Here is a 27,721-nt window from a genome sequence, read left to right on the forward strand (position 1 = left end):
GCAGATAAAGCAGAATGTTCTTGGATAGCTTTCTTGTGGGCAGAGGTTTGCTCATCCCTGAGAAGCAGCAGTGAGATCTTTAGCTAATGGTATAAACTCTCTCTTGAGCTCCCCAGCAAGGCCAGTGCAGGAATCCGTGGAATAATCTTTTTAATGTTTGACTCTCCTGCTCCTAATGGTGAGCAACCTCTTCCTTTTCTCCTCTTCCTTCAGCAGCCTCTGTAGTTAACGTGTAGAGAGAAAGGTCCACATTCGTCCTGAACTTGGAACAGAGATGATCTAAATGGGCTCATGTATACTTTGAGAGATTAAAGTTTCCCTTTGCAGCACCCAGATGACCTAAGATTTTAAAACTTCAGTGTATATTTTTAAGTGAGACTCAAGAGCCTGCCCACTGCTTTCCAGTTATAACATGGCTTAAAACTCATCCCAAGGCATTCAGCTACAGGGGCTGAAAGTTGCTCCATGGTGGTTTCAAGAATTCTAATTGCTTTAGTATTATGGATGTCCTCAAGACCCTATTCCAGCCATCACGGTTTCTTGTTCTCCAGCATCTTGATGATGTTCCTGAGCAAAGACTTGGACGTCTCCTCTCCCAGTGGGGGCATTTCAGCCCTACTGAGCCCTATTCCTTTCTGGCAGTTTATAATTTCCATTCTAGGAAGGATGACTTCCTCTCTGCCTACCAAAACACATTGGTACAAACCTTAGGACACATATCCAGATTTGGGGACCTCGGGCTAATCTCAGGCTACAGACTCTGACAATGAAGATGTTACTTCCCCTAGGAAGAAGTTCTGGGCTTAAAATTTTTTTTCATTTTTTTAAAACCTTAGGAATCAGATATAAGAACCTTTAAAAATTATCTTTTAGGTCTCTCCTGATATTTTTCTGGGAGTTGCAGAAGTTAATCTCTTCAAAAACTGGTGCTGAATTCTTTCCTCCTTACTTCTTCTGTCTTGGCCTGAGGGATTATAAAACATCCTACAAGATTCTTTCATCCTCATTTTCATCACAGTTTATTATATTCAGAGACTCGTCATGGGCGTTTGAGGATTTCTGCTCCCTATTTCTCCATCAAGGTCATGGCCATTGTCTCAATAGCAACTGCTCTAATTCTAGATCTGCTCTGTGCAAGAACTGTAGAATCCTCAATGGAGCCCCCCAACAAAGTGATCAGCATGGATGTGTTCCAAAACATTCCAGTGTTGGAAATGACATGTTTCTCTAAATAAATCAGTTTTATTTGAGCTTTGAGCCTGCCACCCAGGCTCCAACTTAATCTCAGTTGTGGTTGGGGAGCCCTTCCCTTTCCTAATCATAAAAGAATCTGAAGACTTGAGTGGTACCTGATAAACAGGAAGAGGACCTCTAGTCCTCCTTTTATAACAGGCATCACAGAGTTGCTGTGTGTCCAGGGTCACACAGTCCCTCTGAAGGTGGATGGCTCCATCCTCTCCTTGCCAGGTGTGGACATGGGAGTATTTCTGCCAGCCATGATGGCCAGGGTTCTTAGTTTTTAATCTCCTCAGCATCCAGTTACCACCTGTTGGGGGTGTTGCAAAGGAGCAGGGTGCAGGTCTCTAGGAACTCAAGATGAGGGGCAGCACTGGTTCAGTGCTTCTGTACTTGAGACACAAGTGTTCCCCATTGAGTATAGTCCATTAGCTGGACTGTAGTTGATGCCTGAAGGTGATGGGTATTCGGGCTAGCAGACCATTTGCAAAATGGGTTAAATCCATAGTTTTACTGAAAGAGAAGGCTGGTGTGATATTACACTCTCTGATGAGAGGTCTCTTCGTCTGTAAAACAGAGCCACCTCTGAGTGCAAGAGACCATGAGTATCAGCACAACAAGTTGGCAAAACAACAGACTGAGGCATATAGAAGTCCTTGTTAAGAGTCAGCCCAGCTTAAGGTGGTATTGCACGTTCCCTTCTTAGACTCTCAGCCATGGCTCTAATTCTGCATAGAGGGCAAAAAGGATGACATCTGGTGTTCCCCCCCACCCCGTGCATTATACAGCTGTCACTGATTCAAGAGCCCCAACGGCGTGGGAGAGGGCATCATTTGGGAATTTCTGTTTTGTCCTCTTTTGTTTTCTGGTGTAAGGGCTGAGTTAATCATACCCCTCAATTCATAGAGCGTTATCATCCTTGGTCCACATAAAGCACTTTATCCCCACAGCCCATTTCCATTAACCCCCCTAAGTAAATGTAATGTATATGATTCCCATTATTTATTTAACCAATACTTCAATCCGTTACATCAAATTTACCCACTTTTTTTAGTATTATTGCTAGAACTTTGATGAACCTCTTTGTTGCTCTTTATTTACATCCATGATTGTTTTTTTTTTTGAGAATTTATTCCTAAGGAATAGATATCAATAAATTCCACTTGTAGGAATACATGGTTTCCTTTCTTTCTGTGGACTGAGCTGTCTTTAATTTGCCCTGCCCTGCCCAGCAATATAAAAGGACAGCTGCTCTGGTTACCTTGTACACTGCTTCCCATCTAGCAATAAAAAGGGAGCACAGAATGCTTTCTTCCTTGGGACCAGAACATACTGAACCTGTTTCTTTGACTTCTTTATGCTATGTGACCAAAGGATCCTGAACACTAAAGTTATTTAAAAAAGAGTTATTTGACATTGCTGAGCATGTGATTTGTGTGAAGTCATTTAGAAAATAGTTAGGGCTGGGACTGGAATTCAGTGACCCTAGCCTCTCAGTCAGTACTCACATTACTAAATAATTTATCTCTCACCACTGGTAATACCAGTAAAATGCTGGGAAAATGGTCACGTATCCTGGGAGGAGATGAAATTCAGTCTTCAAAGTTCAGGTGAAGTAACAGACACAGGAGTAATGTGAGCATAGCCTGAGTAACGAGTAGAATGTCGGTAAGGCTGCTTTTCTGACTTATCACAAGGGATATGAAGATCTAGAAAGAGAAAGAAAAAAGGTCGTGTCTCCAGGTGTAGTCTGAGCATTTTATAAGCTTGACAGCTTGGTAATTGCCTGCGGTTGACACAAGGAGAAAACTGGCATTTATTGAGCAACTGCTTTGTCCCAGGAACTACACCAGGTCCTTGATCACATTTAATTCTCAACATATCTTTATGATGGAGGAGCTCCTATTCTTTTCATTTTATTGATGAAGGCACTGAGGCTTAGAGGATTTAAGTAACTCCTGAAGTCACAGAGTGAGTAAATAGATAGTAGAGTCAGTACCAAAACCTAGGCGTTGGGACTTCCCTGGTGGCACAGTGGTTGAGAATCCATTTGCCAATGCAGGGGACACTGGTTTGAGCCCTGGTCCAGGAAGATCCCACATGCCGCAGAGCAGCTAAGCCCGTGCACCACAACTACTGAGCCTGTGCTCTAGAGCCCGCGAGCCACAACTCCTGAGCCCGCATGCCACAACTACTGAAGCCCGTGCGCCTCTAACCCGTGCTCCAGAACAAGAGATGCCACCGCAATGAGAAGCCCGTGCACTGCGACAAAGAGTAGCCCCCGCTCGCTGCAACTAGAGAAAAGCCCGCGCCCAGCACCGAAGACCCAATACAGCCAAAAATAAATTAATTAAAAAAACAAAAACAAAAGAAGCTCTAGGCCTTGCTGGCTCCAGATTCTGTTCTCTAGGTAATAACAGCTAGGAAGGAATTCAAGCTAAGCAAGTGTAGAAGAAATGAAATTGCACTTAAAGTGTGAGAGGCAGGGTATATGTTAAATATTGAAGAAGCAGCCTGGAAAACACAATTACCTAAAAGAAAATATTTGTCCAAATATACATAAGGGCTCAGGAGTAAGCAAATGAGCATTGAGTAGGACAGGAAGCCTGGGAGCACTTCTTGAAGGAAGCGAGCTGAGGTTCTTGAGAGGTTAAAGTACAAGGTCACTCAGCTGGTATGTTATAGATTCAGGGCAAGGAAGGACCACCCCAAGGTCATGGGTGAGACTATTCCCAAGAGGATGGGCTGGTGGGGAGCCCTTTACAATGTTCTTCATGGGAGTATCAAAATGAATCTCATGTTTCTTGCTTTTTTTTTAGGGTCTGTGATGATCTTATCAAAGAGGAAAAGAATGAGACCGATGGGTTTCTTGAGGAGTGCATTATTGATCCTTCACTCCAACAGCGTCTTTCCATTCTGTCCCGCACCTTTGAGAATCAGAGAAAGCTGGTTCAGGCAGATAGCATGCTCTTCTTGAATAACATTTTCAGTGTTGAGCCTCTGGTAAGCACCTAAATACATCTGACCTTACAGTAAATGTAGTGGGGATGCAGGGCTTAATTTGATGGGATTACTCACTCTGAGATTGATATGGTGAGTTCCAAGAGCATAAAGATTCCATCTGAGGAGCCTCATCGTCGTTATGAGACCGTGAATGAAGATTAATAGTAAGAACACTCAGAGGTTACATTTACAGGTCACACTTTATATGCACCAGTCACTGTTAAACACTTCATATATATTACATACTTTATCTTGTTTGTATATATATTATCAGTTGTAATCAGTCCCCCATTCTACAGATGAGGAAATTAAGACTTAGAGAAATTTGATAGCTTACTCGAGCCCAAATGATTAGTGTCAGTAGTTAGAAATTTATCCCTGATTAGCCTCACTCTAGAGCAGGGTTTCTCAATCTCTGTGCTATTGACATTTGGGGCTGGATAATTCTTTGTCCTGTACATTGTAGCATATTTAATAGCAGCCCTGACTTTTACACATCGGATGCTAGTTGTGACAACCCAAACTCTGTCCAGATGTCAGATGTCCTCTGGTGGGCAAAATCACTCGGGTTGAAAACTGCTTTGTCCGTAATTCACTCAATAAATACTTATTGAGTGCATGTTCTGTACCAGGCACTGCGTATGTACCAGGCATCGATGAACAAAACAGACATAGTCCTTGACCTCAATGTCTATCTAGTGAGACCTGAGCCAGAGTTAGAACAGGATCTGTCTGATTCCACAGACTAAACTTTTTTTTTTAGGTGTACAACATAGTGATTTGATATTTTTATAGATTATACTCCATTTAAAGTTACTACAAAATAATGACTATTATCCCCTGTGCTATACAATATATCCTTGTTGCTTATCTTTTTTATACATAGTAGTTTGTATCTCTTAATTTCATAACCCTATCCTGCCCCTCCCCCCTTCTCTCTTCCCATTGGTATACACTAGTTTGTTTTCTATGAGTCTGTTTCTGTTTTGCTGTATACATTTGTTTGTTTTATCTTTTAGATGATAACATACAGTATTTGTCTTTCTCCATCTGACGTATTTCACTAAGCATAATGCTCTCTAGGTCCATACACGTGTTGCACATGGCAGAATTTCATTCTTTTTTATGGCAGAGTAATATTTCATTTTGTGTGTGTGTGTGTGTGTGTGTGTGTGTGTGTTGCACATCTTTATTCATCTATTGATGGACGTTTGGGTTGCTTCCATATCTTAGCTATTGTAAATAATGCTGCTATGAACATTGAGGTGCAAGTATCTTTTCAAATCAGTGTTTTCCTTTTTTTCGGATTATGTACCCAGGAGTGGAATTGCTGGATCATACAGTAGTTCTATTTTTAGGGTTCTGAGGAACCTCCATACTGTATTCCATAGTGGCAGCTTCAATTTATATTCCCACCAACAATGTACAAGGGTTTCCTTTTCTCCACATCTTCTCCAACATTTGTAATATGTAGGCTTTGTGATGATAGCCATTCTGACAGGTGTGAGGTGATATCTCATTGTTTTTTTATTTTTTGATTTGCATTTCTCTAATAATTAGCGATGATGAGCATCTTTTCATGTGCCTGTTAGCCATCTGTATGTCTTCTTTGGAAAAATGTCTGTTCAGGTCTTCTGCCCATTTTTAATCAGATTGTTTGGTTTTTTTGATATTGAGTTCTATGAGTTGTTTGTATATTTTGGATATTAACTCCTTATCTGTCATGCCATTTGCAAATGTTTTCTTCATTCAGTAGGTTGTCTTTTCATTTTGTTGATGGTTTCCTTTGCTATGCAAAAGCTTTTAAGTTTCATTAGGTCCCATTTGTTTATTTTTTGCTTTTATTTCTTTTGCCTTAGGAGACAGATTAAAAAAATATTACTATGATTTATGTCAAAGAGTGTTCTCCCTATGTTCTCTTCTAGGAGTTTTATGGTTTCAGATCTTACCTTTAGGTCTCTAATTCATTTTGAGTTTACATGGTATAAGGAAGTCTTTTAATTTCACACTTTTACATGTAGCTGTCCAGTTTTCCCAGCACCACTTATTGAAGAGACTGTTTTTCCCCCATTGTATATTTTTGCCTCCTTTGTCATAGATTAATTGACCATATGTGTGTGGGTTTATTTCTGGGCTCTCTATTCTGTTCAATTGATCTATGTGTCTGCTTTTGTACCAGTACCACATTCTTTTGATTACTGTAGCTTTGTAGTATAGTCTGAGGTCAGGGAGCGTGATACCTCCAGCTTTGTTCTTTTTTCTCAAGATTGCTTTGGCTATTAGGGGATCTTTTGTGGTCCCATACAAATTTTAGGTTTACTACTTCTAGTTCTTTGAAAAATGTCATGGGTATTTCGATAGGGATTATATTAAATCTGTATATTGTTTTGGGTAGTATGGACATTTTAACAGTATTAATTCTTCCAATCCATGAATGCGGGATATCTTTCCAGTTATTTGTTTCATCTTCTATTTCATTCATCAGTGTCTTATAGTTTTCAGAGTACAGGTCTTTCAACTCCTTGGTTAAGTTTATTCCTAGGTATTTTATTCTTTTTAATGCAATTGTAAATGGGATTGTTTTCTTGCTTTCTCTTTCTAATAGTTCATTATTAGTGTATAGAAAATCTACAGGTTTCTGCATATTAATCTTATATTCTGCAACATTACTGAGTTCATTTATTAGCTCTAGTAGTTTTTTGTTGGAGACTTTATGGTTCTCTCTATATAGTATCAAGTCATCTGCAAATACTGACAGTTTCATTATTTCCCTTCCAGTTTAGATGCTTTTGTTTCCTCTTCTTGCATGATTGTTGTGGCTAGGACTTCCAATACTATGTTAAATAGAATTGTCAAGAGTGGGCATCCTTGTCTTGTTCCTGATTTTAGAGAAATAGCTTTTAGCTTTTCACCATTGAGTATAATATTAGCTGTGTATTTATTGTAAATGGCCTTTATTATGTTGGCATATGTTCCCTTTATACCAACTTGGTTGAGAGTTTTATCATGAATGGGTATTGAATTTTGTTGAATGCTTTTTCTGCATCTATTGAGAGACGATCATATGATTTTTACCATTTGTTTTGTTAATGTGGCATATCACAGCGATCGATTTGTGTATATTGAACCATCCCTGCATCCCTGGAATAAATCCCACTTGATCATGATGTATGATCCTTTTTATATATTGTTGAATTTGGCTTGCTAATATTTTGTTGAGGATTTTTGCATCTGTATCCATCAGAGATATTGGCCTATAATCTTCTCTTTTTTTGGTAGTATCTTTTTCTGGTTTTGGTATCAGGGAAATGGACTCATAGAATGACTTTGGGAGTGTTCCCTCCTGTTCAATTTTTTGCATTAGTTTGAGAAGGATAAGTATTAACTCTTCTTTATATGTTTGGTAGAATTCCCCTGTGAAGCTGGGCAGTCCGGGACTTTTTTCTCTTAGACGTTTTTTGATTACTGATTCAATTTCAATACTAGTAATTGGTCTGTTCAGATTATCTATTTTTTCCTGATTCAGTCTTGGAGGATTGTATGTTTCTGGGAATTTATCCATTTCTTCTAGGTTGTCCAATTTGTTGGCATATGACCATTCATAATATTCTCTTATGATTGTTTGTGTTTCTGTGATATCAGTCGTAATTTCTCCTCTTTCATTTCTTATTTTGTTTATTTGGGTTCTGTCTCTTTTTCTCTTAATGAACCTGGCTAAAGCCTTATCAGTTTTATTTATCTTGGTTTCACTGATCTTTTCTATTGGGTTTTTTTCTTTTTTTGGTCTCTATTTTATTTACTTCCTCTCTTATATTTATTATTTCCTTCCTTATGCTGATTTTGGGCTTCGTTGTTTTTCTGATTCCTTTAGATAGTAGTTTATGTTGTTTACTTGAAATTTTTCTTGTTTCTTGAGGTAGGACTATATCGCTGTAAATGTCCCTTTTAGAACTGCTTTTGCTGTGTTCCATAGATTTTGGAAAGTTGTGTTTTTATTGTCATTCATTTTGGTGTATTTTTGCTTTCCTTTTTGATTTCTTCATTGACCCATTGATTTTTAGTAGCATGTTGTTTAGTCTCCATGTGTTTGTGTTTTACCCATTTTTCTTCCTGTGATTGATTTCTAGTTTCATACTGTTGCAGTTGGGCAAGATGATATAATTTCTATCTCTTAAATTTGTTGAGACTTGTTTTGTGGCCTAGCATGTGATTTATTCTGGAGAATGTTCCATGTGCACTTGAAAAGAATGTGTATTCTGCTGTTTTTGAGTGGAATGTCCTGTAGGTATCTGTTAAGTCCAGCTGGTCTCATGTGTCATTTAAGGTCACGGTTTCTTTATTGATTTTCTGTCTGGATGATTTGTTCATTGATATAAGTGGGGTGTTAAAGTCCCCTACTATTATCATATTATTGTAAATTCTTCCCTTTATGTCTGTTAATATTTGCTTTATATATTTATGTGCTTCTTTCACAGACCAAACTCCTGACCACTCTGCCCCACTGCCTCAAAATGAAAATAACCAGCATCTTCTGTGTTTACTATCTGCTAGGCACTGTACATTACCTTAAACTTAGCAAGCATAGAGTGCTGTGAGGGTAAAGACAGCAATAGGAGTTGAGAAAACCCACAGCTAGTTAGAGCTGCCATTCAAACCTGTTGGAGAGAAGACATGGGCACAAGGACACATTAGAATAAAAAGTCACTCGTGAGAAGTGCCATTGACCTATACATACCAGTTTTCCTATGTGTGTACTTCCAAATTATTACAGTATATAACATAGAAAAGGGAGTCCGTGGCTAAATAAGTTTGAGAAACACTGGGTTCAATATTGCTTGAAAGGTTTATTTGCTGTTAGACTTATAAAAGTCTTTCATATGATAATGAGCACTATAAATCTCTTAAGAGGGAGCCTTCCCCTTGGCGATATCCTTTGGAACTAATATTTAGTGGGACTTGTTGTGTGAATCACAGGTAAAGACAGACAGTCAGGACGCTAGTTCAGAGGCTGAGGTGATTATCATAGGCTAAGAAGTTAGAGTAGGCTTTTTGAGAGCAGAGCCTTGAATTGGGTCTTGCAGGATGGAACTTTTGGAAAACAAAATTGAGGGTGTGCATGGCATGGTTCATTCAAGGCTCCATTAGTGGATCAGTTTGCTTGAAGTAAAGGGTTCATGTGGGAAAACAAGGTTGGAGATGTGGGTTGAGGCTGAATCTTCTCTCATGTCAGAAGACTATCCAGGTCTCAGCTGAGCAAAGGGATCTTCAGATATAATGAGTTAGCCCAGAAAGAGGTTAAATCAAGGTGAGCATACAGTCTTGGAAGGACAGGACATGCACCTATAAAAGTAGGTCATGCCCAAAGATGCTGAAAAGATCAGGAAGGCATGACAAGTCCAAGCAAGTAAGTTGCTGAGTGAGGCAGAGGCAGAGGCAGGGAGGAGCAATCAGTCATGGCAATCTTAGACATGGCTGGTAAGGTCCAGAGTGTAGGCAGTCCAAGATTCTTCCTAGCTGGTATGGAGAATCCAGGCTGATGACTGCTGTCCTTTTCTCATAGCCTTCTGGGAGTGGGTGACTCTGGGATGGCAAACATTGGTGGTCAGAAGGAGGTAGGAGGCCTGCAGGTAAGGCTTGTATATTTCAAATTCAGAAGTAGGAAGACTGGGCTTACCTCAGATTTTCTTATCCTCATGCACGAAACCCAAAGCTTCTCGCTGCAGATATATGTGTTAAAACGTGGCACTTAATATGATTCCTTTTGAATTCTAGATAGGAACTGAATTGGGCATTCTTATCACAAGGCATTTTTTCACTATTAGGAGGAAAAATATTTTGTAGAATAATGATACACAGAAATGATACCTTTTTAAATAAATGAGACTAATTTCATTTATATTATGTGAAAAAAAAACCCAGGAAGGGGATAATATTTGCTTAGTACATAAGTGATGTTTATGGCCTCTGTAATAATTTTGTCTTTTCTGTACAGTATTCAGGTTTTCTTCTCATGATAGTATTCATTAGCTGATTCTTGATCATTTTTGCAAAATGAAAAATGAAGGCATGAATTTTTCCTAGTGTCATCCTTAGTGTTTTTCTGGTCAAAATAGCAGAACTCAGTGTCAGTTATACTGATATATTTATTGATGTTAAATTTCCTTTTTTCCTACTTAAAGATCCTGATAGTTTTATAGAAATACAGTTCTTGTGAGTGTAATATAATCTTACCTTGTAAATTACTTTGGAAGGTATTTGATGGGAAAATTCTGTAATTTCATTAGCTTCTTGACTCAAATGTGAACTATGGGTATTTTCCACTATTGAGATTTTGGTTTTATGATACAGGTCAATTCTGTAGTATTTTTGGATGATAGAGTTGGGAAAGGGTTTATAGAAGAGATGAGATCTGAACTGAATGTTGGAGGAAGGGTAAGATTTAATTAAATAGAAAAGAAGAAGAAGGATGTTTCCAATTGGAGAAATTTTGAAAACAAAGAAAAGGGACACTTTTAATAATGGGTTCATAGCATATTAAACAACAATGAAATGATGGCTTTTTCTGGAGCAGGTGGTCAAGGAGAATATAAGAAATGAGATTGAGAAGGAGAGTTGGCATATCTGGGCTGCCCTGGCAACCCGTCACGCTATAGCCGACTGTCTCCCACAGTACGTTTTCTGTAAATACTGGATCTGAGGGGTGGTAGTGTGTGTTCCTTGCAAAGGGGTAATTTGTGCTCAAATAAGTTTGGGAAATACTGGTTCAAGAGAAGGTGACTCTCAAAGGGAAAAGTGCAAACAGTATTTCCCCAGGACGAGAGACCCCCTTTCCCACACAGTATCCACCGGAGTCAGCGTTGTGTGGATCCTAGTTTGGTAACTGGTGCTGAGGGTGTCTGAGACTCACTATAAGGTTTGGATTAGGAACAGGATGTGTTCAGGGTGTTTTAGAAAGATTATCATAGCATCAGCTTGTGGATCAAATTGGAAGAGGATGGATAGAGGGTGGGATGGGTAATGCAGGTCAGGCAGGGGAAATTCACTAGTGCAGGGAGGGTCAGGGAAACTGAACATCTCTGCAGGCAAGTGGAGGGTAATGTGTAAGGGTGACACTGACCTGGAACAGCCTGTTGATGGTCGGAAAGCAAAGGAAATGGCAGATGTGAGAGATGCTCGAAAGAAAGACACTAAAGTGCTTTTTGACTGACTGGCCATTGATGGTGAGATGTGGTGAGGAATCATATGTCTTCTCAGATCTGAACTAGAGTGACTGGGAGAATTATGATGTCTTTGATAGGAATTAGCAAGTTAGGAGTCCTGGGTTTAACTCCTAGCTTTGCCAATGGCAAATGTGACCTTAAACAAGCAATTTGATCTCCTTTGGCATCAGTTGCCTTTTACACAAAATAAGGATATTTGGGCATGTTGATCCTTTTTAGCTAGTAGGTTATGATTCTCCAGTTTGAGAACAGACTCTGAGATTGTCAACATCAAGGAGTGCCTTATCCTTATCTGTATCCCAGGCCTAGAACAGTACCAATTAATGGGTGGATGAAGGAAGGAAGGAAGGAACAAACAAATGGAAATCAATTAATGATGATGAGTTTGGTTCTGAACCTGTTGAATTTGAGATGACACTAGATGTCCAAATAATTTTGGAATTGCAGTACTTGTGGGATGGGAATCAGGACTGGAGGTGAGTATCCTTCAGAGGTCTTCATGGAAGGTGTGAAAAGCGGATGGAAATTCTAAGAGCAGAGCAAAGAAGGTAACTTGCAGTGGGCCCAGGACAGCCCCCAGGTGCTCATCTTTAGAGGCCCTGCAAAGAGAGGATAGGCTGTGAATTCACAGAGAAGGATGGCCAAGAGGAGAACCAGACAGCTGAGAGCTCGCCAGCCTATCCTACATGTCTTTCTACCCTGTTATGCCTTGTTCATCACCATTTTCTACTGAAGGATCTTCTGAATCTTGCTCACATAGAAGATCAGTTATGCCAAATGGCCACTATTTAATTTCTGACAGTTGAGCTATGCATCAGCGATTAGTTTTTTTTTATTAGGATGTGATTCCTTTTAATTATCTTCTTGATACGAGCTGAGTTCATAGTAGAAGCAGAGATGATTAAAACCAAGCAGTGCCACCTACTGATCTAACAGTCAATCTCTAATTGACGGCCTGTTCAAAAAATAAAAATAAAATTGAAGGTTGATGCAGGGGTTTAGAGACTACCTTGCTTTCTGATGGGCCCTTCAGCCTCTGTGTCCACCAGGAAGGACATTGTCTTCAACTGAGGTAAACTTAAAAAGTAAACAAAAAACAAAAAAAATCCCATGTTACCTTAGGGTCTGAAAGGAAGTAAGAAATGATATGCTTATATTCTCAGACCTATGTCTATATATCTGGTTCTTTAAATGCGTCAGCCAAAACAAAGTTTAGTTTAGCCCTTATTGTGTTCTCTGTGTATTGAGTGTTGTATGGGAACACTGTTCCTATTTTAGAGGCTCCTTCAATTTAAAGTAAGTAGATTCAAGATTAAGAGATCAGTCACTGTCCTTAAATTGTCAAAAAGTGGTGATGGGTTTGAATTTAAATCACATTTTATTTATGTGATCATGTGAGAAGTAGTTTGACTCAATGCTGTAAGAATGTCTGATCCAAAACTCTAGAACTGCAAGTTCTTACACTGTTCTACCACCACTTGGCCACTGGTTAATTCCACTGTCTCAGCTCACTTTCTTCCCATCATGCTCATTGCCTACCATTGCCATGGGGTCTGTTGGAAGAACCTTGAGGAGTTATGCTGGGGCATCTTTGGTACTGATGTGGTCACAGAGTGCAGAAGTGGGAGTTTGTCTTTTGAGAGACCCCAGACATGTTCATTGAAGATGAAGGGAGTGGGCAAAGACCCGGGGAGAAGGCATTCCTGGGCAGATACAAGAAAATGGGCTGGAAGGAATTTTTTTTTACTTGGTAGTTTATTGATATTCTAATAGTAACCATAATTGTTGTTCTAGTCATTAAAGCATGTGCTGTATTACTACTATTTTTACAAGTTCCTCATGTCCATTCTTTTGATAATGTCTTGAAATATTAATGTAATTAACCTAAAATTTCCCATTTATTCCTGACCTAGGGAAGGTAGTAAGTTCTATAGAATACTGATCATTTCTCAAGCCACTTGCATCCATATAGTTTTCTTCCCCCTTTGGAAAAGAATTGTGAAATTTAGTCTATTAGGCATGTTTTGTGCCTTCCAGAAAAACAAGTGGAATTGATTACCTTCAGAAATACAATATTCTATTTTACTAGATGGACTTTGGCTGTACAGAATTTTGACAGTCTCATTCTGTTACTTCCTCTGCTTAGGTCTCTTGGGTACCCTGAGTGAGAGAGAGTCAGAGGTAAAAAACACAATTGCGAGAATTGAGAGGCAGAAGAATATTACAGGGCAAAAAGAGAGAATCAAGCTTTCGGTTTCCATGGGCATCTAGGAGTCCTCTGAGAAATCACAGCACAGGTGTGCTAGCCTTGTTTCTGAACTCTGGTACTGCTGGCTCAGATCACACTTTTAAGATGCAGCAATTTTCTGAATGTTGAACACTTGATATTTTCTCAGAAATAAGGGTCTGAGAATTTAAAGATCTTTGCCCAAACTGGCCCTAAATGATTGGCCGACTGACGTCAGTGAACAGGGAAGACATTTCTGCTCCTTCATCCAGAATCCCTAAGGAAGCTTCAGCTTAATGTAACTAAGCCTTAAAAAGGGAGAGAAACTTGATAATTTCTTTATCACCATGTAAGTAACAGTAAACCATGCTTTGTCGTCACCTAAGCCTGTGGAAAACATGTGGTTCAGCAATTCAGACTTTGAAAGCACAGCTCAAATTTAGTTTATTTTTCCCAGATCGGCATAGCATGTGAGCTCAGCAGAACCAGGTTGGGTGGGAGCCCAGATGGCTACCAAAGAGGAAAGATCTAGCTTTTTACTGCAACCCCCTTCCACTTCTTGTATCATTAGTCGTGAGTCACATTGCAAACATGTGGGCGCTGACTCCTTGGAAAAGGGCACCGGAAAGGAGAAAGGAGGACAGGGATCTGCTGAGAGCAAACTGTCCTTCACAAGTCACGGCTCTTTTGTCGGTGTGGTTTTCCCATTCTTCACCCTCCCTTTATTATTGTTCATCCTCTCAGATCTTTGTGCTCAGATTACAGAACCAGTGGAGGTGGAAGGAGGCCTAGGGAATTCTTAGAAACAGCAAGGTTCCTTATGGCTCATTAAATAAATTAAGACCCTATACCTATTATTTATATATATATTTATATATATATATATATATATATATATATATAATATATTATACACATATAATTTTTAAGGAGATCATTTTAATAAGACACCTTTCTCATGATCATATTAATGACCTATCATGAACCAGTGGTGACATGTTTATAGACAGCTTTCAGAAAGTCTCAGAACTGTCCCTGTCGAGTCACTTGGTTGTTCTTGTTCCAGAAATTCCATTTCCAGAAATATTTAATATTGGGGCAAAAACTGCAAACATGGGAATTAACTTTAGACCTGAAAATTCAAAGTTGATTCCTTCTAGCAGGTCACTTGATTAATAAGTGAAAGGCAGTCATGGGTCTGAGGGAAAAACAAAACATTAAGACCAAGAAGGAAGATAATTACAGTAAAACTGAAGGCCAGTTGGACAATTATTTTCAACAAACAAGATAATGGTCATTTACAGATTATATTCTCCATACTCATCTCTCATTTGGAGCAGGAAAATGGGCAGTGATGGGAAAGGAGTCATATATGGAAGGAAAGCAGAACAGCAGGGGGTTCTGTACGATGAGGCTGGTTTCACAGGACTGGGAGGAAAGGATATTGATGTCAGAGCCAGTAGGGAACATTCTGAATGTTTTGGCTTTCAGAAAGAAACTTTAGAACTGAGCAATAAAGAAAGAAAAATTCTTTTCAGAGACATAAATGACATGGAAGTTAACTTCAGAAGTGTGGGAAAAGTAATATGAAATGTATCAAAGATATATAAGTAGCAGTGGGGTCATGTTAGGCTGATTGCCTGTTACTGGAGTTTGCTCTCTCTGATTTGGTAGAAAATGCTTTTGCTGTAAAGAAATTGAAGTTCTTTAACTTTTATTTTAATCCCAACTGAAAAATAAAAGTGTCCTTCTGCATGTTCCTAACTCCTTCAAATGACCTAATATTGAAAACATCCCTCTGTGGGAGGAAACTGAATGACCACACTTCTGTTTTTATAGATACACTCAGCCCTCTTAATGCACATTACTTGATAGAAGCCCAGGAGAGGTTTTAGCATAGGATTTGTCCTTGAATTATCTCCGGGGGCTCAGTAAAAGCCATAAATTACTAGCAGACGTCTTAGGCACAACAAAACCGCTGCAGCCCAGGATAAGAAAGCATGGCACCCACAGTCCCATTCTCCCAGTCTGAAGAACCCCGGGGACTCGGATTCCTTTGTGCTGGTCTTGCCTCACCAAGCGGAAGGGCTTCTCAGCCTCCAGGGGGCTCCACATCAGACAGTCCGCTCCTGGATCACATCCAAATGTCACTGCTCCCTCCTCTTGGAGGTTCTGGTTGCTTCTCTGTAGCATGTCTGTCCCACCATTTTCCAACCCACCAGTCTGATAATCAGACTTCTTTGATGATGGGATGTGCAAGAGTGCTTCTGGGATAGAACTTAAGTTTGTTGCCTTCTTGTATGCACATGGACCCTGGATTTTCTTGTGTTTGAAAGTGGTCTGGCCCAGCTCAAACCGTAAGGCCCTTGAATTTGCACACATGTACCGAGCTTATCTGATTCCCAGCATATCCTTTTTGGGGCGTTTCTTACCACTCTGGTGAGACTTTTCTAGCAGAGGTTTTCTAGGGATCCAAGATGGCCCCAGTGGTCAGTTTGGATAGGAACAGGTTAGCTGTGTCCATTCTACACTTCTAAACAAAGCAGAGCCTAAACCCAGCAGGGGAATACATTTGTCTCATGGGTTAGGAGTAAGGCCAGGTCTTTAGACATTCTCAGATGGACTACCCACTGATACACCAGTGAATGGATGAGCCACTTTTTCTGCCTGGCCTCTCTGCTCATTCTGGCCATGAGTGTTCCTAGCACTCCATATCACTAAAAACCCCCACAAACCAAGATGGGCCAGGTAGTCGCTGTTTATCAGAATAAAACAGATACCCGTTTCAAGGTTTGGAAAAGCGCCACGGTGAAATGCTCAAATAAGCAAAAGTGCTTAGGACTTCCCTATGCCCTGCATGATCTCAAAAGTCCATGTCAGCTCTAAAATTGTATGACTTTTGTGGTCCCAGTTGAGGAGAAAATGGCAGAAGTAGACTGCAAAGATGAATAGGCATTTGCCAATAACTACACAGTGTGCAAACTGAGTGATGCGAATGATTCAATAAATACGTTGAACACTTACTAAGAGCCACTTCTGGTTTAGGTGCTGGAGATAGAACAGCACCCACCCTCATGGAGCCTTCATTCTAGTGGGCTGATGTGGAAGTGAGAGCTCCTGGGACCCACATGACACCCACAGCCCTCACTGCTACTTCTTTTTTTTTTTTTTTAATATTTATTTATTTATTTGGCTGCGTCAGGTCTTAGTTGCGGCACACAGGATCTTTGTTGCCATGTGCGGGATCTTTGTTGCAGCATGTGGGATCTAGTTTCCTGACCAGGGATTGAACCCAGGCCCCCTGCATTGGGAGTGCAGAGTCTTAACCACTGGGCCACAAGGGAAGTCCCCCTCACTGCTGCTTCTTGGAGGCTCTGTGCCCTTCATGCCCTTCATGCTTCTGAAGCAGGGCGACATTGCCTGAGAAGCACACTCGCCAGGCTGTTACCTTCGTAAGCAAACCCAAATTGGCTCTAGTTTTCTGTTTTCCCCATCTTGTTTGACGTCTGCATTTTAAACCACTTTGCTCTCTGCTTGATTCTTTACTCCAGCACTATATGTTCAGTTCCAGCGAAACTGGAAATAGAACGTGCATGTGGGACTGTCTGAAACTGGATCCTAATTATTTATCAAGTTGCCTTTCCTTAGTTTTCTATTTAGTTGGTAGGACCATTTATACATTTTTGGATGTGCTTATCACTGATGTTCTTGGCCTTATTTACAAAAACCATAGAAAAAAACCACATTTTCCCCCTAATTTTTCTGATACTTTCATCTTAGTCTTTCCAAATGACATAAGAATAACATCAGTCATAGCAAACAGTTATTTGCTGAGCTCTTACTGTGTACTGAATGTGGGTCAGAAAGCATTTGACCTGCGTGATCCCTCGTCAGACCTTAGGAAACCCTTTGAGGCAGGTGCTATAGCATATCCTTTTACAGCCCTGAGAAGTTACATGGTTAGTCCAAAAATATTTTTCAAAGGATATCTCAAGGGGATTCTGATATGTGGTAGGTTGCATTACAATTTCAAAACTTGGTTTTCTTATTGTGACTTTTGAGTAGTTTGAGTTAAAACGAGAAATAATATCACACTGGATCAGAACCAGAGTTTGATCTGGCCATTGTTCTGCCTCGGGCCACTGCCGTTTACACGGAATAAGAGTATTTCCTTATGCTGTCACTCAAAAGTTAGCAATGGTTTCTCCATCAAGTGAGTTAGATACTTCTTTCCCTCTGGCCTTTCTGGACCTTGTATAGATAAGGCGCAGCATTTATCACATATATTTCGAGATATTTGTGTACATTTTTATCATCCCTCTGAGGTGTGAGCTCCATGCAATCTTAGACCATACCTTTCTTCATCTCTGAAGCCCAATGCTGGACACACAGTGGCATACAATGAATGTTAATTGAATCCACAAATTTTAAAAATGCCCTAAACACCCTAGTTTCCTTTAGTAACTAATTATATATTCATGAACTCACTGAAATGATCTTTGAAGCTTGTTTCCAACTTGTACCACCTCTTAACAAGTAGTAGAAATTTCCTATCTGTTGGGTAAAATTGTGCTTTCTTTTATTTGTTGTCAAAATATTTCCTTCAAATTTCCTGGAGCTACAACAACAGCATTTAAAAGCAGTGCCTTCCCTTCATCATATTGTTTTTTAATGATTCTTTCATGTTTTTAGGAAGGTGATGTCTGGCCCAATTCATCAGCTGAAATCACTGTGTACTTTAACCCTCGGGAAGCCAAACTCTACCAGCAGACTGTTTACTGTGACATTTCAGGTAAAGACTTCTTCCGTGTGGTAAACTCAGGTTACCGAGTGCCTAGAGCATAAAGTGATAAAGCGTGTGTGTGTGTGTGTGTGAGAGAGAGAGAGAGAGAGAGAGAGAGAGAGAATGTTCTGGCTATGTGCAGTGTATGATATCAGTAGGGGAATGATGGAGTCAAGCTAGGCATGTCACACTTCTTTCTAGTACAGATCAAACTTTGAAGTACATTACAATTGTGGTGTGATGGGTGGGGATGGGAAACCATGGGTCTGGGTTACCCTTTGATTTTTAGAGCAGTAAGAATATTACTTGACACAAATTCTCACAGTGTTATATCACAATGTTTTGTTCTTTTTATAGTATTTGGCTACTTAATTTTTTCCTTTTAAAGTTTTTATCATAGTAATGCATGCCAAGTGAGATGGGAAGGCAGCCTGGCAGTGGCCAGAGCCACAAGGAGGGTGTACTAGGAGGGTGGCAACCTGATGGCTTCAGGAGGTGGGATACATATAGAGGAGTTAAGCGAAAAAGTAAATATATTGAGGATAACAAGAGCCAGTATTTTTCACTCTCGGAAGGAGTAGATACAAATGTGGGAAGGAGGAAACCTAAGATGAGCCCTTTGGTATTGGAATGGAATTGGAGTTATCACTATGAACTCAGGGTTGCTGATATGCATGGGTATAGAAATAAATATAAATGTAAATATATGTATATGTGTATGTACATACATATGCTTAATTCCTAGCTATGTTCACTGAGATGTCATGGAAGCTTTGAGACCCTAATAGCAATGAGCACAGCTAGCACCCAAAGCTCGGTTTCTAAATCCCACCCTCCACTCAAAAGGAACCTTGAAGAATTGATTGATTCTAGAACTGAGGCAGAGAAAGAGCAAGATGAGCCTGGAACATCCTTTTGTGCTGGAAAATAAGGAAATGCTTAAAGAAAGACAGATATGTCAAAATGACACAGAAGCCAGCAAAGAGACTCTCCCTGACCAAATTTGGAACAAGCCGAGAATCAAAATAAATAATGTCACTAATAGATTATAACCAATTGAATAAACAGGAAGCTATGAATCTACTCAATAAAATTTGCCATTTGGCAATCATAGTAATAACCAATCCTGGTGAAAATCACCAATGGTTTAAAAACTAATAGGTGAAAGCGAGGTGTGGAACAGGCTTTAACATAGTCTCAAAATATCCTCCCTCAAAATACTTATTAATCATAAAGAGGAGAAAATTAACTTTACACTAAAGAGACCTGGTAGATGTCATCTTAGTTAATACCAGCAAATAGAGCAAATCAATGTCGTGTATCACCCACTAGGATGCAAAGAAAACACAGCATGTCTTCAATGATATTAGGACCAAAATACCTAACTTGGGTCTAATAACAAGGAAGCATCAGACTAGCCCAAACTGAAGGACAAAATGAGATGACCGGCTTGTAATCTTCAAAAAATATAAAAAAATTTAAGAAGAAAAGACTGAAGAACTGCTCCAGATTGAAGGAGACCTGGGAGACATGACATCTGGGTGCAACATGTGAGCATGGATTGGATCCTTTGCTACAAAGGGGATTATTGGGCAAAGGATGTATAGAAGTTCTTTGCACTACTCTGGAGACGTTTCTGTATTTTAAAAATGTTTCAGAATTTTTTAAAAAGCTGATGCCAATAAATAAGTAAAACATGCATATAGTAATATTATGAAGCTAAATAACAGTCTGTTTCTCTAGTACTGCTTCCAAGAAGTACTTTTAGGTGTTTCTTGTGGTGGTAATTTCCCTTGCTGATTCTATGCTTATATGACTATTTGTTGATTTATCAATTTTATATACTACTTTTGAGTCCTCAATATGAAAGATGAAGATTTAGTTCACCTCTGTCTCCTCTACCCCTTCCTGGGCTTATTGGTTTATAATTTACATGCAGTGAAATTCACCCTTTTTGGTGTGCGTAAATTTCTGTGAACGTTGGCAGACCTAAACAGTGATGTAACCACCACCAAAAGCAAGTATAGAATATCTCCATCACCCATAAAATTTCCTCATGCCCTTTACATGCAATTCTATCCCCCACCTTAGCCGCTGGCAACCCAGTTATTTTTATTATATTTATTTTATTTTATGAGTTTTATTTATAACCTTAAATAACTTTCATTTATATACTTAAAACTATATTTTTGGGTCCATCAGCTCTACAGTATCTCTGGATGTATAAAGATATTGGAAACCCTAACCTGCCCACTGCAGTTCAACCCTGTTTCTCCCTCTTCTGTGAGTTATTCTGCTTTGTGTTGTCATGGTTGATAACCACATTCAAGTCTTCTATTTTGACTACATAAATTTTATACACTGAAGGGTCAACTGTATTCTGAGTTACATTTTATATTCTGTTGGTTGAGTGTTCTGACCCTTAGTCACTCAAAGAATGTCCTTAAGGTCTGTATCTTGTAGATTCTCTTTCTTTACTGTCCACCACTTTTTCATAACTATACCTTGTCTTAGCTTACTTCATAATTGACTTGACTCTTTTGTACAACTTTTGGTATTTTCCCCCCTATGGTTTCTAATTCCTCATTTCTTTATTCCTATCTAATTTCAGAATTCATGCCCTTCTTCTCCTTGAAGACATTTCCTCCGAGCCCACCAGCTTTTTATTCTAATTTAGATCAGTTACCTCCTGCACAGTTTTTATCCAGAAATTTTTCTTTAATTTCCATATGTGTTGCATTATATCTTTTGACTCTCACTTTGCTCAAGTAACTTCCTCAGAGAAAGGGTATCTAGGTGGGAAACTTTGATCCTTGCATGCAAGAAAATGTCTTATTCTGCCTCCATACCAACTTGAGAGTTTAGCTGACTGTAGAATTCTAGGTTCAAAATAATTTCTCCTCAGAACTTCGAAGCATAGTGCCAATTGTATGTAAAAATCCAGAAGTTTGAAGGCCACCCAATTCTCCTTCCTTTATAGGTGGCTTGGTATTTCTCTCTCATATTTTCTAGGGTTTTGTTTTTGTTTTTTTCCTTTTTTTGTACTTGGGGTCTGAAATGTCATGAAGCTGTTGTCCAAGAGTGAGTTTTTCTAGTTCGTTTTCTTCAGCTTTCTATGGGCCATTTGAGTCTGGTTACTCATGTGTCACTTCCAGCTCTGGGAAATTTTTTTTTTACATACTTTCCTCCTTTTTTTTTTTTCTTTTCATTTTATTCTTCCGGAAATCTTAACATTCCAAAGTTAGACCTACAGGATTGATTATCTGTTGTCAAACAACAAGATTTTAATCCTCAGACATGAACAATAAATAATATTAAATGCCATTTAAAGCTATTAAATAAGGATGCTCAGAGAAATACTGACATTTATTAGTCAGAAAAATCCAGGGTAGCAGGTATGCATTCATAGGGTTACTTCCAATGTCTTCTGGTCTGTGGTTATCTGTTTGTATATAAGAATAAGAAAATGGGTTTAATTTTCAGGGTAGCTAGTGCTACTTACTTCTGCTGTTTAATGTGTAGGTCTCCCAGGAATATGACCATGGTGATTTTAAACTTGGGGGGAGAGTAATAAGAGTACACAGTCATTAGTATCCCCAAGTGCAAAAATTCCACTATTCTGCAATATCTTGTTTTCAGTCCATATCTATGGACTGTTTTCAGTCCATGTCTATGCAGTTACTTTTCTCTTTGTGTAAAGGGGTCAGGCAGTCTACAGGGGGCTGCTTAACCCAAGACTCTGCCACCCTCCACCCACCCCAGGTGTGTATCCCTTCCTGATGATATTTCCTGCACCTTCCTGGGATGTAACCATCACCTTGACTTTTATGATAGTCATTTTCTTGTTTTCATATATAATTTTACCACCTACGTATTTATCTCTAGGCAAAATAGTGTAGTTTTACCTGTTTTAAAAATTTATATGTTGAAATCATACTCTATGTCTTAAGCTGTTAGCACTAGGAAGATAAAGCCATTCAATAAATACTGATTAAATGAATGAGCAAATAAATGAAAAAAATGAATGAATAAGTGAATGAATCCTAGTTTGATCTGCTCTCTCCCTTGCCCACGGATGCTAGATTCTCAAGATGGCCCTAGAATGAACGAAGAACGGACTAGGAGTTTCTGGATTGACAGGTCTGTTTTCACACTTCAGACCAGCATCATCTACCCCGGACTTCTTTTTTTTTACTAAATTTATTTATTTTATTTATATTTATTTTTGGCTGTGTTGGGTCTTCGTTGCTGCGCGCGGGCTTTCTCTAGTTGAGGTGAGCGGGGGCTACTCTTCGTTGCTGTGTGCAGGCTTCTCGTTGCGGTGGCTTCTCTTGTTGCGGAGCACGGGCTCTAGGTGTGCGGGCTTCAGTAATTGTGGTACATGGGCTCAGTAGTTGTGGCTCGCAGGCTGTAGAGCGCAGGCTCAGTAGTTGTGGCGCGTGGCCTTAGTTGCTCCATGGCATGTGGGATTTTCCTGGACCAGAGCTCAAACCTGTGTCCCCTGCACTGGCAGGTGGATTCTTAACCACTGCACCACCAGGGAAGCCCCTACCCCGGACTTCTTAATGGATCTGGAGGAAATGTTGGTATATCAGTGTTCAGACATAGGCTGGAAATGGTCCAGTGGCCCTCACATCACAGGTGCTGGGACCTCCCTCCCAACAATGGCTTCCCTGGGATGTCGTATTTGGCCGTATTCCAGGGTGCTGGCTGCTCTCCAGGAGGTTCCCAAACATTACATAACTAATGGCATTTATCTATTGTTTCCTTTGCAATTCTGAATTCTGCCACAGAATTCACATCCTGGGTAAACTGAACGGTGTAATTTTCCATCTCCATGACATTCTTCTTTATTTTGTTAGTGGTTTATTAAAAGATACGATTGCCAGGGAAGGGTTTTGTTTACATAGTAATTCCATATTGTCTTCCCTGTAAATTCTGTGCAATTCTATGTCTTTTCAAGGGCTGGTGCTGATTCCTTACTATTATCTTCAAAGGTTGGTAAAACCTCCTGGTTTTAGGACACTAAGAAATACTTCTTAGGCAAATAGAAAACCTCCTTCCCTCGTTTTGTTTTGCTTTGCTTTTGTTTTCCTATATGCTTTGAGCATATAAAAGCAAATACATATAGATATGCTTTTCCTCATACCTTTTTACATAAATGACAGCATACTTTACACAGTAGTTCTAACACTGCTTTTTTTTTTTTTAATTTTATTTATTTATTTATTTATTTTTGGCTGTGCTGGGTCTTCGTTTCTGTGCGAGGGCTTTCTCTAGTTGTGGCAAGCGGGGGCCACTCTTCATCGCGGTGCGCGGGCCTTTCACTGTCGCAGCCTCTCTTGTTGCGGGGCACAGGCTCCAGATGCACAGGCTCAGTAGTTGTGGCTCATGGGCCTAGTTGCTCCGTGGCATGTGGGATCTTCCCAGACCAGGGCTCGAACCCGTGTCCCCTGCATTGGCAGGCGGATTCTCAACCACTGCGCCACCAGGGAAGCCCCTAACACTGCTTTTTAAATATTTCTTAGAAATTATTCCATAACGCTAAATAAAAAGGGGCCATTCTTTTTCATGGTTGTATAGGAATTCTTTGTATTTACATACCACAATTTGACTTCTCACCTTTTGTCACTGAGAAATAGAACACAGATTCAGAAATGTACATAACGTGTGCTGTGGTAGGCAGAGTAATGGCCTCCCCAAGATGTCCATGTACCCAGCATCTGTGGATATGTTACTGTGGATATGTTACATTGCATAGCAAAGGGGAATTAGGGCAGAAAATGGAATTTAGGTTACTAATGAGCTTACCTTAAGATAGGGAAAATGTCCTGGGTGGCTCAATAATAAGCACAAGAGTCCTTAAATGTTCAAGAGGGAGGCAGAAGGATCAGTCTCAGTGTCAGAATGATGCCCTATGAGAAAGACTCTACCAGCCATTTCTGGCTTTGAAGATAGACGGCCAAAGAATTCAAGCAGCCTCTAGGAAAGGAAAAGGCAAGAAAATGGATTTTCTCCTAGTCCATCCAGAAAGGAACGCAGCCCTACCAACACCTTGATTTTAGCCCAGTGAGACCCATTTTGGATTTGGACCTCTAGAACTTTTAAGATAGTAAGTTTGTATGTTAAGCCACTACGTTTGTGGTAATTTGTTCCAGCAGCAATAGGGAACTAATACACACACATGTACAGTATAACAAATAATTATAGGCAGACATTATGTAATTGCCACCAAGATCAATAATAGAATATTTCCAGCCTCAATAAGCCCCCCTGTGTATTCCTTCCCAATCACACTCCCTTCACTGCAACCTCTCCCTGAGATAATCACCATTCTGTCCTTCATGATTATTATTTCCTTACTTTCATTTATAGTTTATACTCCCATGTGTGTATAACTAAACGTTACAATTTAGTACTGCCTGCCTTTGGAATGTACATAATTGGAATCAATATGCATGTCTCATCCACGTTGTTGCTTGTAGCTCTAGTTGCATTTCATTTTCATTGTTGTATAGTGTTCCATTGTGTGAATGTATGTTCAGAGACAGGAAGTGGCAGGGAAGGCCAGTGTCATTGGTTTTGGGGAGGCCGCTCGGGATGCATGAAATTTAACCCACATCTCCAACTGCAACCTTTTCTTCTTTTGAAAGCTTTTATATCTAGGCACCGTGAGTACAGAGATGCACAGAAACACAGTTCCTGCCCTCAGAAAGGCATGGAATTGAGTGGGGGGAAACTGACACATAAATCAACAGTTATGTAATGCCATACAGTGAATGAATGATAATAGTTGAAAAGAATACAGGACACACAGCTCAGTCTTGAAATATATGTTAGTCAAGTGAAAAAAAGGAGGGGCTGGGCACAAGAAACAGGGAAACGCTTGTGAAAACACATAGAGAAACACTATGTAAAAATATACCATGAGCATGAAATGACATAGAACTGCAAGTTCCTGGGGTGTGAAACAGAGAGAGACAGAGAAACTTGGGAGGGGCAGGTGGAAATGAAGCTGGAGGCTGGTGTAGTAGGTGGGAACCAGTTCTTGGAGGGCTGCCGTTGACTGCCCGACTAAGAACCTCGGACTTCATCCAGAGTGAGTAAGGAATCACTGAAGGGCTCTAAGCAGGGGAGTGATCTGCTCAGACATGAATATGGCAAATACAACATCATTAAAATCTTTTCAGTTAATCTGAAACTGAATTTTTTTTCTTCATTTAAAATTTTCATATTTTCTTAGAAGTAGTTAAACCTGTATGTTAGATATTTATAAAGATAGTTTGATCTAGGTCTCAAAACTGATCTTTCATGTATCTTGACTTTCCAATGGAATGTGTAAATACCCAATTTAATCATGAAGATTGCCTTAAAAAAAAAAAAACTCAAAGGGAAACTACACATATTTGGTTTGGATCACCACATGGGAACTTCAAAGGAAGTAACACTTTCTGATTTTAATTGTGAAATATATTGCCAGATAACCTCGTTAATGGGTGTTTCAGAGTCAAATGCAGAAAAGTAGCATGTTGGAAATGACTCCAGACATACCCGCTTCCTTTAAAGACCCAATTAAGATGAACCTTATTGTCCATTTTCATTCTGTGCACCATAAGAGAAACATCTGAGTTTTTAGCACAATTTGAGGCTTTTGAGTTTAATCCTAATTAAACTAAAGAATGGAGATTTAGGAAAGGAAAAGCTAAATCACCCCAATCATTAAAAACATTTTTGGATTTTCAGAGTAATAAGTGAGTAATACTCTACATATTTCTAAGCTGTCTTTCTCAAAACTCATCAGATTGCAACCTGATAATAATATAAAGTATCTTAGTCCTATGAATGAGAAATTATTTTCTTGATCAACTACTTTAGATTACATTTACTTTAAATTACATTTTCAGTTATCAAATATTTCAAACATACAGAAAAATACAGGGAATAATATACCAGTGTCTTTTATACATACCCAAATTTAGGAAAACTTGAACAAGTAGAAACGCCCATGTTTTTGGTCAGGAAAATCAACATTATAAATAGGTCAATTCTCCCTGTAAATGCAATGTGATCCCAATGGTAATATCAGTAAGGTTGTTTTTTTTAATTGGGTTGATTCTAAAATTCTTATGGAAGAAATAAATGAAGTAGGGTTGCCTAGAAAATTCAACAAGAATAATGTGGGAGGACTGGCTCCACCATATATTAAAACATTAAAACCTATAGTAAATACAGTTGTATGTATGGTTTATGAACATGAAGAGAAAGTAGCCATCAAATCAATATTTATTTTTCTTTTCAACCATACCATCAGCAGCAGCAGCATGTCCTAATCCCCTAAATCCTACCCTCCCCCAAATCCTTATTTCCCAGTGTCCTATGTGAGCAAAATAAAAACCCTAATTTGTTTAAGTCACTTTGTTCTATTTATCTTTTGATGCATAACAAACCATCCCAAATTTAGTGGCTTCAAACAACTAGCAATCACTTATTTTGCACACAGATCTGTGATTCAGGATTCAGCAAGGACAGCTCTCTTTGCTCCACATGAAGACAGCTGGACACGCTTGAAGGTAGAAGCTGATTTCATTTTTTAGCTCATCCACCTATATATCTGGCACTTGATCCTGGCTGTTGGCAGGGACCTCACCAGGTTCTGTCTGCTGGAACCTATCAGTGGCCTCTCCGTGTGGCTGCTTGCTTCCTCATAGCATGAACAATGGACTGAATTGTTGAGATGAGAAATCTACTGCAGTCTAATTTTAATTTCTTTAGGTTATCTGTCTTTCTATCAGATTGATATTAAGAATTACTTTATGCTTTGGTGTTCTACAGTTTCACTGAGATGGATTTGCCTTTATCCTACTTGGTACTTGATATGCTTCTCTAATTTAAGAACCTTTCATCAATTCTGGAAAATTCTCAGCAATTATCTCTTCAGTGTTGTTTTCATCTCATTATCTCAATTTTCTCCTTCTGTAAATTCTTTTAGATATATGTCTTTCCCATGGAATTGCAGAGTCTTTTAACTTCTCCTTTATATTTTTGATCTCTTCGTCTCTGTATGATACATTCTGGGGTTTTTTTTCCAAGATCTTTCTTCTAGTTGACTAATTCTTTCTTCAGCTATTTCTACTCTGGTGTATTTATCTATTCAGTTTTTATTTCATCAACTTGATTTTTCAGTTTTAGAAGTTCTATCTGGTTTTAATACTTTCATTTTTGTCTCCTTCAAATGGTTTCTCTTTCTTCATT

At 39.3% G+C, this 27,721-nt stretch overlaps 1 protein-coding gene across 1 annotated transcript in view; it reads left to right on the top strand.

Moving 5' to 3' along the window:
- The window catches only part of HYDIN (HYDIN axonemal central pair apparatus protein), a 432,518-nt gene that overhangs the window by 144,471 nt on the left and 260,326 nt on the right, over positions 1–27,721 (top strand). The window contains 2 exon segments of the mRNA XM_036834209.1: positions 4,056–4,239; positions 18,379–18,478. Of these exon segments, the coding sequence (XP_036690104.1) occupies positions 4,056–4,239; positions 18,379–18,478 (284 nt within the window).

Source organism: Balaenoptera musculus, chromosome 19, assembly GCF_009873245.2.
Source record: "Balaenoptera musculus isolate JJ_BM4_2016_0621 chromosome 19, mBalMus1.pri.v3, whole genome shotgun sequence".
NCBI lineage: Eukaryota > Metazoa > Chordata > Mammalia > Artiodactyla > Balaenopteridae > Balaenoptera > Balaenoptera musculus.